The sequence below is a fragment of the Dipodomys merriami genome, unplaced genomic scaffold (assembly GCF_024711535.1).
Source record: "Dipodomys merriami isolate MVZ:Mamm:240054 unplaced genomic scaffold, mDipMer1.0.p SCAF_3, whole genome shotgun sequence".
NCBI lineage: Eukaryota > Metazoa > Chordata > Mammalia > Rodentia > Heteromyidae > Dipodomys > Dipodomys merriami.
In genome coordinates this window covers 18,979,340-18,992,887 of record NW_027204492.1, presented here as the reverse complement: position 1 = coordinate 18,992,887, position 13,548 = coordinate 18,979,340, and the positions used below count along the sequence as shown (strand labels likewise).

The window sequence follows — 13,548 nt, the reverse complement described above, 5'->3', positions numbered from 1 at the left end:
AATATAGGAAAAAAATAATTTTCTATTAGAATACATTTTGTCCTTAAATACTATGTGGGATGGCAACTCCTTTGTACAGCTACTTAAAGATAATAAAAATATTTTTAAAAAGGTATCTGAAAAAATACAAGTAAGTACATCAAGATGTCAAAGTATAAAAATATGTTAAGCATGATGACCTATTTTCCTTTTGTGAGTTAGCATGTGTGCTGGTCCTGGGGCTTGAAATTAGGGCCTGGACACTGCGCTGAGCTTGTTGCTCAAGGCTAGAGCTCTACCACTTGAACCACAGCACAACTTTTGGCTTTTTTCATAGTTAATTTGGAGTCTCATGAACTTTTCCTCTTGGGCTGTCTTCAAATTGCAGTCCTCAGATCTCAACCTCCTAAATAGCTAGGGTTTGCAGGTGTGAACCACAGGCACCAATCCCTTCAAAGTAGAAAGCGTAAAATCGCTAACCTAGGTTGGAGAAGAAAACTAGATACAATATCCATATTAAAACACAATATGCAATTTGTAATATAAGAATTTTCAAATACATATTTACATACCTAATATTATTTTTAAGAACTTTCAAACAACTGAAACATTTAAAGTTTGTGTAAGTCTTCAGTTCTTCCTCAATGGTTCCTTCATGTCTCCCATAATAAAAATCATTAACTACCATGATCAATTTTCCTTTCTCAGAACCAGCATCATCTTTGTCAGCACTTGAAATTTCTATATTGAAAGTTCCCAGGGAGTTATTTACCATATCTGGGCAACAATGCTGAAAAAAAAAGAAAAAATAATAAACCTTTCTTATATCTCTTAAAAAGATCAGTAAACAAAAATGAATCCCATGTTTACAATTAGGGCCAGATTATATAAAACTGTGCTTAGAAGTATATCTGGAAAGATATTCACCAAACATTAGCTTCTTTCCCTATGTATTCCAAAAAATTCCAGCAATAAGCACTTATCTTTTCTGTAGGCAGGACTAGGGTTTGAACTCAGGACTTTGTGCTTGTTAGGCAAGTACTCTACCATCTGAGCCGTACCTCCAGTCCAGTATGCATTATCTTAAAGAATAACTTCAAAAATAAACTGGGAGGGAGTTTAAAGGGAAAAACTGGGAGAAAATGAGGGAAGAGGTGATACTGATCAAAAAGAAATGTACCCATTACTTGCTTATGTAACTGTAACCCCTTTGTACATCACCTTTACAATAATAATAAAAAATAAATTGAGGGTGTGCTTTGACTGCATGAAGAAGCCTCCTAAGTAATGTACACAGCCTATTGCTTGTATGGATTGCTTTAAGGGACTTTGGAGACAGTTTTTTAGTGGATGGTCATGTCTCTGAGCTAATGCCGTCTGCAATCTAGGATCCAGATAGGTATGTGGTGGATGCCTTTGCGATGTCCTAGGACACAGTGGCCAATGTGCATTACAATGGCTAAGTAACTATGCCCATTATTACTAAATTTAAAAAATGAAAAATGGCTACTTTAGAAGTTTGAAGAATAGCATTACTTAGTCAATAACATTCTGATTAATATATTACTTTCATTTGCAGTTGAAATGTATACCAAAATAAGTATACTAAGTTAATTTTTAAAATTTCATGACTGGAAAGAATTTTAAAATCTTATATAAAGATAATATTACAGATAAAAATTTATAAAATTCCTTACATGAAAACACCAATTTGATAAGATTTATTATCTAAATATCTAGACACACCAATAAATTCATTCAATTAATACTTAATAGTTTTAGGGTTTTGTAAAACATTTTCAAATATCAAAAAACATTATTATGCTAGTCCTGGGGCCTGAACTCAAGGCCTGGGCGCTGTCCCTGAGCTTCTTTTGCTCAAGACTTGTGCTCTACCACTCTACCACTTGAGCCCCAGCTCCACTTATGGCTGTTTTGGTAATTTATTGGAGATAAGAGTCTCATGGACTTTCCTGCCCAGGCTGGTTTCAAACTGTGATCCTCAGATCGCCTGAGTAGCTAGGGTTATAGGTGTGAGCCACCAGCACCTGGTTCAAATATTAAGGTTTTAAGCATCCACAGAATATTTATTTGCTATTTAAAATATTCCATACTTTCACATATTGTGAACAAAAATAATTTCAACTCACACATAGTAAAAAAAAGCAAAAAGTACAATCTTTCAAACATTAAAAATCATAATCAAATCGGTAAAACAGATAAATAAATGTATACCTCTAACAGTTAGCTTATGAAAAAACAAGAACAAAGAGCCATGCATTTATTGCCCAAATTCACCAATTCTACTATGGCCATCCATCTCAGACATCTTGACTCTTCATTACACTGTACATGCTTAGATGGATAGATATTGTTTAAAAATAGGAGAGGGCTGGGAAGGTGGCTCAGTGGTAGAGTGCTTGCCTTGTAAGCATGAGCCCCTGGGTTTGATTCCTCAGCATCACATAAACAGAAAAAGCCGGAAGAGGCGCTGTGGCTCAAGTGGTAGAGCACTAGCCTTGAGGTGAAGAGCTGAGGGACAGTGCCCAGGCCCAGAGTTCAGGCCCCACAAATGACAAAACAAACAAACAAACGGGTGCCAGTGGCTCATGCCTGTAATCCTAGCTACTCAGAAGGCTGAGATCTGAGGATCATGGTTTAAAGCCAGCCTGGGCAGAAAAGGATATGAGACTCTTAACTCCAGTAAACCACCAGAAAACCAAAAGTGGCATTGTGGCTCAAGTGGTAGAGTGCTAGCCTTGAGCCAAAGAGCTGAGGAACAGCACCCAGGCCCAGAGTTCAAGCCGATGACCGACCCCCCCCCCCCAACAAAGGAGAGGATCATAGGAAATACCAAAATGGCTAAAAAGAACTTTCCAAACATTGGAAATAACATACAAAAATTAATTAGTGGGAAGAAAACATCAAATGAGTCCAAAGAGTAACTGACATTACACTGGTACAGATTAAGGAAAACAAAGAGTTGAATGTTTGGCCTTTTTATAAAAAGAAACATGACCATAACCAACTGATAAAACCCTGCTGTGGAGCCTCAGAACAACTCTGTGAGAGACTAAGTGTACAAAAATTTAGGCTTTTATGTACCTGAAAACTACAGTTAAGAGAAAAATCACATCAGAAAACACAGAGCATCAGAACATGAATACATAAAAATTAAAGGCATACTGTTTATCATTCCACATTATTTCACACATGGTAAGAAAACAATACTGTAAGTCATTCCACAATGAGTTTAGGTACAGTCTTTTACCACAAATTTACCACAAACACTCAGTGGTGTCACAAAGCTAATAAAATTATCCATATGGTGTACTGGAAAGGTAATCATTTCCTTGCCTTCATAGGTTAACTTAAAATCAGTTAAAAATAGAAATAGAGAACTAGTAGAAAAAAGCTTTACATGAAATCCTATATGGTGCATTCTTAGTATTTTGTGTTGGATATGGACATTGCCTGTATATACAACCACACATGTTCAACAGACATGATACCTTCTTCCCACATATGTTTATATTGACCCAGACTGATCTGTACATAGATGGTCTTCTTCTCTAGGCATATATAAAGTAACAAAATAAGCCTGAAACATTTGTTTTGTTTTTTTGTTTTAATGATATGAGGAACCTAATGTCTTGCTTCTTGAAGGGATGCTAAGAAGAGTAGTCCACACACAAAAAAAAACAGCTATGCAGCATGCCAACCTTTTCAAGAGAGATGAGTTATCTTCAGGAATAAAAATATGTGCAAGATCATTAGTGATCTGAGAAATTTCATGTGCTACACAAACAAAGATGAATGTGCTGACAATGATGTTGGGCACAGGGTTTCCAGGAATGAGTACCAAAATACCCCTGGAGTCCGCTGTCAGCCATATGTGGTATTGGCAAATAAACAGCTCTAATGAAATTTTTCCAAACCAAGCAAAAATTGAATAGGCTTATCCAGGGATGTTCCTTATTAGAATAAAAGCAAAAATCTGCTCGAAGCTTTCTGTGTAGCAAAATTTGGTACCATATTTATAAGGCAAAATTTCCTAACAGCCCATGATATAATCTTGCTATTTCCATTAAGTATCTGCCTGATTGGCAGGGCAGTCACTCTCTCTTTATCCTCAAATATTAAATTTTGGGGGAAAAAAGTTTTAGCAAGGTGCTGATAGCTCATATCTAACCCTAGCTACTCAGGAGGCTGAGATCTGAGGATCACAGTTTGAAACCAGCCTGAACAGGAAAGTTCATGAGACTCTTATCTCCAATTAACCACCAGAAAACCAGAAGTGGTGCTATGGCTCAAAGTGGTAGAATGCTAGCCTTGAGCAAGAATAGCTCAGAGACAGTGCGCAGGCTGAGTTCAAACCTCACGACTGAAAAAAAAGGAAAGAAAAAAAGTTTTACCTTCATGTGGGATCTCAAAGCAGTCAAATGTCTGAACTGAATGTTGCATTTTGGACAAGATTTTCGGAAAGGAGCTCCATTTTTAGAGTTAGATGAGGTATTTGAACCTAAAATGAATTAAATACTTTCATGAGTAAAATTCCCTGTTTTAAACCTTAAGCAACCACTAATAATAGTTTTTCAATCTATCACAATTTCTAAAATTTATACAAAATAATACATTTTTTCTTCTTTTTTATTTTGCCAGTCCTGGGGCTTGAACACAGGACCTGGGCACTGTCCCTGAGCTGCTTTTTCTCAAGGCTAGCACTTAATTCGTTGAGCCACAGTGCCACTTCTGGCCTTTTCTGTTTATGTGGTACCGAGGAATCGAACCCAGGGCTTCATGTATGCTAGGCAAGCACTCTACCACTGAGTCACCTTCCCAGCTGAATATATTTTTTTCTGTTACATTTCATATTTACCTGTTGTTACCACAATCTGGGAAGATGATGCTTCAGAATTAAACTTCTTTGAAGACAATGCCAAGGAAATATTTGTTTCAGACACACCTTGACTGGTCTTTGGCTGTGGTGGATTAATACTGTTTACTTTAGAAGCAGGGAGATGTGTTACTCCAAATGAAGTTTGATCCATCTCTACAAAGATTTAAATAGTGGAAGATACACTTATAAATGTTTTGGAGTAGAATATTGCTTACTTTAAACTACTATTAAACTAGTATTGTATTTAAAATTAACTAAAATATTTTGGAGCTAAATTAAGTATAAAATGATTGCATTATCTTATAACACAAACAACAAAAAAGATGAAAATTTATATAACCAAGAGTTAAAATCTATACACATAGCTTCTATGTACTATATTTATTTGACAAATTCCTTTTTTATTGTGAAAATACTGTATAGAGGGGTTACAATTACATGGGCAAGGTAATGACATTTCTTATCAAGCATTGTAGCCTCCTCCTTTGTTTTTGAAAAATTCTTAAAGTAAATATTATATAAGAAAATATTAAAGATAGTTTCACTTTTTTGGCATTCTAGAGTTTGAACTTGGGATCTACAGAGTTAATTATTAGCAAGTTATTTTACTACTTGTCCAAAGAAAAACAAAGAGCTATGAAAAACATAGACATAAAAATAAAAAAGGGAAAATGAAATTAAGGCACAAAGAATACTCAAGGTAAACTAGAAATTTATATTTTGGTATTTAAGTACATTTAAAGCTTGTACAGAAGTATTTATTCTAAAAAAAAACAGAAATTCTATGAGATACTTTAAAATTAAGATGTATAATAGAAAATTTGTTGGTTCATCTTCCAAATAACAACCTAACAGCTGGTTTATATTATCTGATTCTATGTGTAAAGAGGAAATAACTAAAATTTGAAAGATCATAAATACCTTACCCTGTCTTTATGGAAAAGTTTGGATGGAATTACTTTAATGCCTTTCAAACTATGTTCCTTTCAGTGGGATGGAATGTAATGGGCATGTCAGACACAGAATCTCTTCTTTTATGTTTGGTTAATTACATTTCTCTATAAAATTTTGTCTGAATAGAGATTTCCTTGCTAAAAAGTTATGAGGGTGAAAGCCATCACATTAACGGGCAATAAATTATATGATTCAGTGTTGTATGAAAGGAGAGAAGGTTAGCACTCCCCTTGACAAGGATGGAAGAGGCCCTTGGGCCTGACAACACATGGTTAAGGCATTACCACCTATTTTGTGGCATCTAACCATCGATTTTTTTCTTTGCTGTTCTTAGCCCATTAATACATAGTTGTTTGATGTTGAAGAGATTGTATCTGTTGAACTAGATTGTATCTGCAGCCTTTTGACTGTGCAACTACAGGACTTTGGTTGATGCTTGCCTTAAAATAGTGTTCTAGCACAAAATTGGTATTACTTTCATACCAAATGGGCAGAACAAGCAGGAAAAACACAAGAAAAATGCCAAGTCCAGGTATCTCAACTCCCACTCATGATAATCAGGTGACAGAACAGATAATGAATAATCCAGAGGAGACTTCCAAAAAGCTCTACAAACACTACTGGTAAACATGGTGAATGAAAAGATTGAAAAACTGCAAAGGACTCAGTGTGAGCGTGATAGGGGGAGCGGAGGCAAACCAAAGACCAATACAGGAATCTCATGAGCATGAGGAAGCTACTCAAAGATTGATACGGGAATTGCTGACCAGGTTGAGAACACTCAAAGAGAAATAAAGGAATTGCATGAGCAGACTGAGAACAGACAAAGAGAAAGTCAGGAATAGCATGAGCAGGCTGAGAACAGTCAAACAGAACTACAGGAATTGCATGAACGTGAGGAAGCTAATCAAAGAGTAATACAGGAATGGTGAGAGGGGGATGGGAATAGACAAAGATCAATAGAGGCATTCATGGAATCCATAAACAGAGAGCAGGAGTAGCAATCCTATATCAGATAAAATAGACTTCAAATTAAAATTAGTGAGACGAGATAAAGACGGTCCCTACATACTAATTAAGGGATCTCTCCTTCAGGAGGATATTACAATTCTAAATCTCTATTTGCCAAACAACGGAGCACCCAAATTTATCCAAGAAACACTATTTTCCCTCAAATCTCACATAGGTACAAAGACATTAATTGTTGTGGACTTTAACACACCACTATCCCCACTAGATAGATCAACTCGGCAAAAACTCAACAGAGAAATTGCATATCTAAACAACTGCATAGATCAACTATATTTAACAGATATCTACCGAATATTTCACCCAGCAGCATCAGAATACAGGTTTTTCTCAGCAGCACATGGAACATTTTCCAAAAAAATCACATTTTAGTCACAAAGCAAACTTGTCCAAATTCAGAAACATTGAAGTTATACTTTGCATCCTCTCAGACCACAAGGGAATAAAATCAGAATTCAACACCAAAAACCACCAAAGAAAGTCCTGTAACACATGAAGGCTGTAAAAGTCCTGTAACACACTGTTGAATCACCAGTGGGTCATGGAAGAGATTAGGAAGGAAATTCAAATGTTCATGATATTCAACAAAAATGAACACAGAAATTACCAGCTCCTCTGGGACACAGCAAAGGCAGTCAGTACTCAGAGGTAAGTTTATAGCTCTGAGTTCCTACATCAATAAATTGGAGAGATCTGAAACCAACAATTTAATAAGACATCTGAGCCTCCTTGAAAAAGAACAGCAAGATAAACCCCAATCCACTAGACGAAAAGAAATAGTTAAAATTAAATCAGAATTAAATGAATTAGAACCCCCCCAAAAAAAAACATAGAAAGAATCAACAAAATAAAGAGTTGGTTCTTCGAAAAAATCAGCAAAATTGACAGACCCTTAGCAAATCTTATCAGAAAAAGAAGAGAACACACCCAAATAAATAAACTCAGAGATGAGAATGGAAACATCACCTCAGAAACAACCAAGATTCAGAACACTATAAGGGAATACTTCTCAAACCGTTATGCTAATAAGTTTGAGAATTTGGCAGAAAAGGACCTTCTCCTAGCAAATATCGACATGCTGAAACTAAATCTCATGGACTTAAACCATCTTAACAGGCCCATATCAAGCATTGAAATAGAAACAGCAATAAGAGACCTCCCATCTAAGAAAAGCCCAGGACCAGATGGTTTTACAGCAGATTTCTACAAGGCCTTCAAAGCAGAGCTCACACCAATACTTCTCCAACTCTTCAATGAAATTGAAAGAGAAAGTTCACTACCGAACTCATTCTATGAAGCCATCGTAACCCTCATCCCAAAACAAGGCAGGGACTCATCAAAGAAAGAGAACTATAGACCCATTTCTTTGATGAACATTGTTGCAAAACTTCTCAACAAAATTTTAGCCAATCGACTTCAACAATTTATCCAAAAAATCATAAACCACGATCAAACAGGATTTATTTCAGGGATGCAAAGCTGGTTCAATATACACAAATCAATTAATATAAAACATCACATCAACAAGAGCAAGGATAAGAACCACATGGTTATCTCAATAAATGAAGAAAAGCATTTGACAAGATCCAACACCCCTTTATGATGAAGGTTCTGGAAAAATTAGGAATCCAGGAAACATTCCTCAATACAATAAAGGCTGTATATGACAAACCTACAGCCAGCATTATACTTAATGATGAAAAACTAAAGCCATTTCCTCTTAACTCAGGAACAAGTCAAGGATGTCCACTCTCTCCACTTCTCTTCAATCTAGTATTAGAATGCCTAGCTACTGCAATAAGACAAGATGCAAACATAAAAGGGATCCAAATAGGGAAAGATGAAGTAAAACACTCCCTCTTTGCAGATGACATAATCTTGTATTTAAAAAATCCCATGGACTCCACTCCCAAATTACTCAAGCTGATTCAAAACTTTGGCAAATTAGCAAGGTATAAAAGTAACCCTCAAAAATCAATGGCTCTTCTGTATTCCAACAATGAGAAAAGCGTGCTGGAATCAGGAAAGGAACTCCATTCGTAACAGCCCCACACACAAAAAAAAAAAACCCTAGAAATTAACCAAAGAAGTGAAGGACCTCTATGATGAAAACTTTAAAACCCTGAAAAAGGAAATCAAAACAGAACTTAACATGGCAAAACCTCCCATGCTCCCGGATTGGAAGGATCAACATCATGAAAATGGCAATACTTCCCAAGGCTATCTACAAATTCAATGCAATACCTATCAATATTCCAACCTCATTCTTCAAGGAAATAGAAGAGGCAATCCAAAAATTCATATGGAACAATAAAAGACCCCGAATAGCAAAAGTGATCCTTAACAGAAAGAACAGTGCTGGAGGAGTATCAATACCAAATTTAAAACTCTACTACAAAGCCATAGTAATCAAAACAGCTTCATACTGGCACAAGAAGGGACCTCAGGACTAATAGAATAGAATTGAAAACCCAGAAATGAACCTACAGACTTATAGCCATCTAATCTTCGATAAGGGAGCTAAAAAATAAAATAGAATGGAAAGTTGTCATGTCAAAAACGAACTTTACAACTTTGGTGGGGGGGTGGGGAGGCTTGGAAGGGATGGGAAGGGGAAACAAAGGAGGAGGCTACAATGCTTGATAAGAAATGTACTCATTATCTTGCCCATGTAATTGTAACCCTTCTGTACAGTTTTTTCGCAATTAAAAAAGTCTTAAAAAATAGAATGAAAGAAAGACAGCCTCTTCAATAAATGGTGCTGGCAAAACTGGTTAATCACTTGTAGAAAACTAAAGCTAGATCCTTATATATCACCCTGCTCCAGAATCAACTCCAAATGGATCAAAGACCTAGGAGTCAAAGCAGACACTCTGAAAACATTACAGGATGGAATAGGAGAAACCCTAGGTCTCCTTGGCACAGGACGAAATGTTCTTAATAGAGACTCAGAAACACAACAAATCAAAGAAAGGTTGGACAAATGGGATTGCATGAAATTGCAGAGCTTCTGCATGGCAAAGGACATAGCTAGCAAGATCAATTGAAAGCCCATGGACTGGGAGAAGATCTTCACTAGCCATACAATGGACAAGGGTCTCATATCTAAAATATACCTGGAACTCAAAAAATTAAATCCCCCAACAACAAATCCTCAAAGAAACAACTGTCCAATAAATAAGTGGGCTAAAAACTTAAAGAGAAACTTCACTGAAGAAGAAAGAAGGATGGCCAATAGACACATGAAGAAATGCTCAACCTCCCTAGCCATAAAAGAAATGCAAATCAAAACAACACTGAGATACCACCTCACCCCAGTTAGAATGGCTATAATCAAGAACTCTAATAACAACAGATACTGGAGGGGATGTGGACAGAAGGGAACCTTACTGCATTGTTGGTGGGAGTATAAACTTGTTCAACCACTTTGGAAATCAGTATGGAGGTTCCTCAAAAGACTCCACATAGAGCTCCCCTATGACCCAACAATCCCACTTTTGGGCATTTACCCAAATGATCACAAACAAGACCATACTAAAGCTACCAGCACAACTATGTTTATTGCAGCATATATACCATAGCTAAGATATGGAACCAACCCAGATGCCCCTCAGCAGATGAATGGATCAAGAAAATGTGGTATATATACACAATGGAATTCTATGCCTCCATCAGAAAGAATGACACTGCCCCATTTGTTAGGAAATGCAAAGACTTGGAAAAAATTATATTAAGTGAAGTAAGCCAGGCCCAAAGAAACATAGGCCCCATGGTTTCTCTTATTTGTAATAACTAGTATATGTCTAAGACAAGCAGAAAAGGTCAGATAAGTTGATGTTAGGTGAAATAAACCCCAACATTAGTATTCAAATATTTTTTCTTTCATGTAATTGTTTCTAACATATTTATAAGATTATTTCTTTGTTGCTTTGTATGTCCCTCACCCACGGTATAACCCCTACTTTCACTGTATTTGATGTTGGTATAATTTGTGGAGGGGAAGGGAAAAAACAAATTGTTTAAATAGGGATACAGGTGGACCCATTGCAACAATGAGATGTATAAGTCGTTATGTCGAAAATCAAACTTTACAACTTTGGGGGGGGGATGAGAAAGGGAAACAAAGGAGGAGGCAACAATGCTTGATAAGAAATGTACTCATTGGGGCTGGGAAGGTAGCTCAGTGGTAGAGCGCTTGCCTTGCATGCATGAGGCCCTGGGTTCAATTCCCTAGCACCACATAAGCAAAAAGAAAAAAAGCCGGAAGTGGCGCTGTGGCTTAAGTGGTAGAGCGCTAGCCTACCACTGAAAGCTGAGGGACAGTGCCCAGGCCCTCATGACTGGACCCAAAAATAAAAAAAAATAAAAAATAAAAAATAAAAATAATAAAAGTAAAAAAAAAGAAGAAATGTACTCATTATCTTGCCCATGTAATTGTTATCCCTCTATATGGTATTTTCACAATTAAAAAAAATTATGATTCAGGACAACTGCAAGAGTAACAGGGTTATTTAGTCTATAAATGAGATATAGCGAAAGTGATCTTTGAAAAAATCATTTTTTGATAACTGGACTTCGTGAAAAAGTTCTAAAACCGCACATCAATTCCAAAGAACCGACTTTCAAACATACTGTATACTATTCATAACAATCATTGTAAAAATTACTTGTTAAATCCTTTAGAGATTATAATGCAGTTGTGATGTCTCTTCTGTGGACCTCCACAAAGTGCATATGGCTTGTTTCATGTCTGGAGAATGAATGTATTATATGAGAAAAATAACAGTATCTATATTAATAATGTAAGAAAACTGAGATGTAAAAGAGTTAGGTAATTTAATAAAGGCCATAAAAATTTTTAGAAAAGAGAAATAAATCAGGATCTTCCTAGCCAACTTTAAAAGTATTTACCATTCATGGCAAAAACTCTCTCTCTCTGTAGTACAAAAAATTAAAAAGAAAGTAGGAACTCCTCTGTATATCATCTCCAGGAAGAGAAAGTAGACGTCATTGTCATGACAAATTCAGACTAGTTCTATGAGTTTTGTAAAATCATTAAGGTAACTAATTGTCTCCTCATTTACTTTGGTTCTTAATTAGATAGTTGGGTATCAACCTAAATAGTACCAAAATGGGAAAAATTTTTTTGTCAGTCATGGGACTTGAACTTAGGGTTTAGATGCTATCCCTGAGGTCTTTGCCTCAAGAGTAGTGCTTTACCACTTGAGCTACAGTGCCACATCAGTTTTCTGGTGGTTAACTGGAGATAAGAATCTAAGCTGGCTTTCAACTGTGATCCTCATATATCAGCCTCCTGAGTAGCCAGGATTACAGGCATGAGCCACCTGCACTCGGCTGGGAAAATATTTTTGGTACTCATATTACTATAGGTTTTCTTATTAGATAAATTACATACTTCTTAGCTAACAATTATGTCATCAGAAATGTTTTGTGTATTCCTCTAATGAAATATATAAAATTATCAAACATAGAAACTGGAATTTCTTTCATTACAGGTAATTTTTTCGCGTGGATAAAATTCCTTCATTGGAATATTACTGTTATAGAAGAAAGTAAAAAAATGTGCACACAACTGCAATCTACAATTGGAAAAACCTGCTATTCCTTTAATTTATGGATTACACACTGGATATTTACCATGTGGAAATCACTGTTTCGTACCACTCTATAATCATATTTGTCCTATCTACATCACTTATTTGGCATTTTTAGATAATGGGGTTTGATCTCAGGATCAAATGTTCTACCACTTGAGCTATGCCTCCAGTTGTCATTAATTTGAGCAGATAGGCACCAGTTTCTCAAGAAAGCAACTATAACCATGCATTATCTCATAATGCAAATAGCCTCTAAGTAATTGATAATTACTTTTTGTTCTGGGGCTTGAACTCATGGCCTGGGCACTGTCCCTGAGCTTTTTTTGTTCAAGGCTAGCACTCTCCCACTTTGAACCAAAGCTCTACTTCCAGTTTTGGGTAGTTAATTGGAGGTAAGTGTGTCACAGACTTTCCTGCCCAGGATGGCTTTGAATGACCCTCAGAACTCAGCCTCCTGAGTAGCTAGAATTACAGACATGAACCTCTAGTGTCCAGCTAAATGATAATTTTTACAAGTATTTAAAGCATCAGGGTACTTTTCTGATTTACAGAAAGTATACTGAGAATATTTTTTAGCCTGTGAGTAGTTCTGAGAATAAGCTTAAAAATGCTAGAAACTCAAAGAAAAAATTATTGTACAAAGTATGATTTTATACCAAATCACTCACAAAAGGGATTTAGAAATTAGTACTACCTCACAATATATGAAAAATAAATGAAGATATAGAGCTTAAACCAGAAATTCAATTCTATATGTCCATTAATCAAGTCTATTTTTATAATTTTTGTGAAAAAGTGCTACATCAAACCTTCCAAGAGCTTTTTTGGCATGCCTGGGGACAGTGGTATTGTATCGTTGGTCAAGTCAAATAGAAACATTGAAGAACCATGGGAATCAACTCGTGATGAATTCTTTGAAAGTTCCTGTAAAAAATTAGTTATTTTTAGTTTTATTTTGTATTTATTTATTGCTTAAACTCATGGTCAAAAGATTCTTCTTCTATCAAAAGATAGATTCAATCATTATATGTAGTTTGCACATAGCTTCCCCAAAATATGTACAATAAT

The 13,548-nt window shown here is 35.9% G+C and overlaps 1 protein-coding gene, 1 non-coding gene and 1 pseudogene across 3 annotated transcripts in view; 2 read left to right on the top strand and 1 right to left on the bottom strand.

Moving 5' to 3' along the window:
* The window catches only part of Znf280c (zinc finger protein 280C), a 54,454-nt gene that overhangs the window by 24,519 nt on the left and 16,387 nt on the right, over positions 1–13,548 (bottom strand). For both annotated transcript variants that reach the window (XM_070039737.1, XM_070039738.1), the window contains exons 6-9: positions 13,290–13,404; positions 4,859–5,032; positions 4,395–4,501; positions 552–769 (exon numbers count right to left, since the gene is read on the bottom strand). In XM_070039737.1, the coding sequence (XP_069895838.1) occupies positions 552–769; positions 4,395–4,501; positions 4,859–5,032; positions 13,290–13,404 (614 nt within the window). The remainder of the gene's footprint in view (positions 1–551; positions 770–4,394; positions 4,502–4,858; positions 5,033–13,289; positions 13,405–13,548) is intronic.
* Positions 1,212–1,320, top strand: LOC138840552 (small nucleolar RNA SNORA70; annotated as a pseudogene).
* Positions 6,029–6,150, top strand: LOC138840590 (U6atac minor spliceosomal RNA). Its single transcript, XR_011376150.1, has one exon. It is a non-coding gene; the product is annotated as a U6atac minor spliceosomal RNA (small nuclear RNA).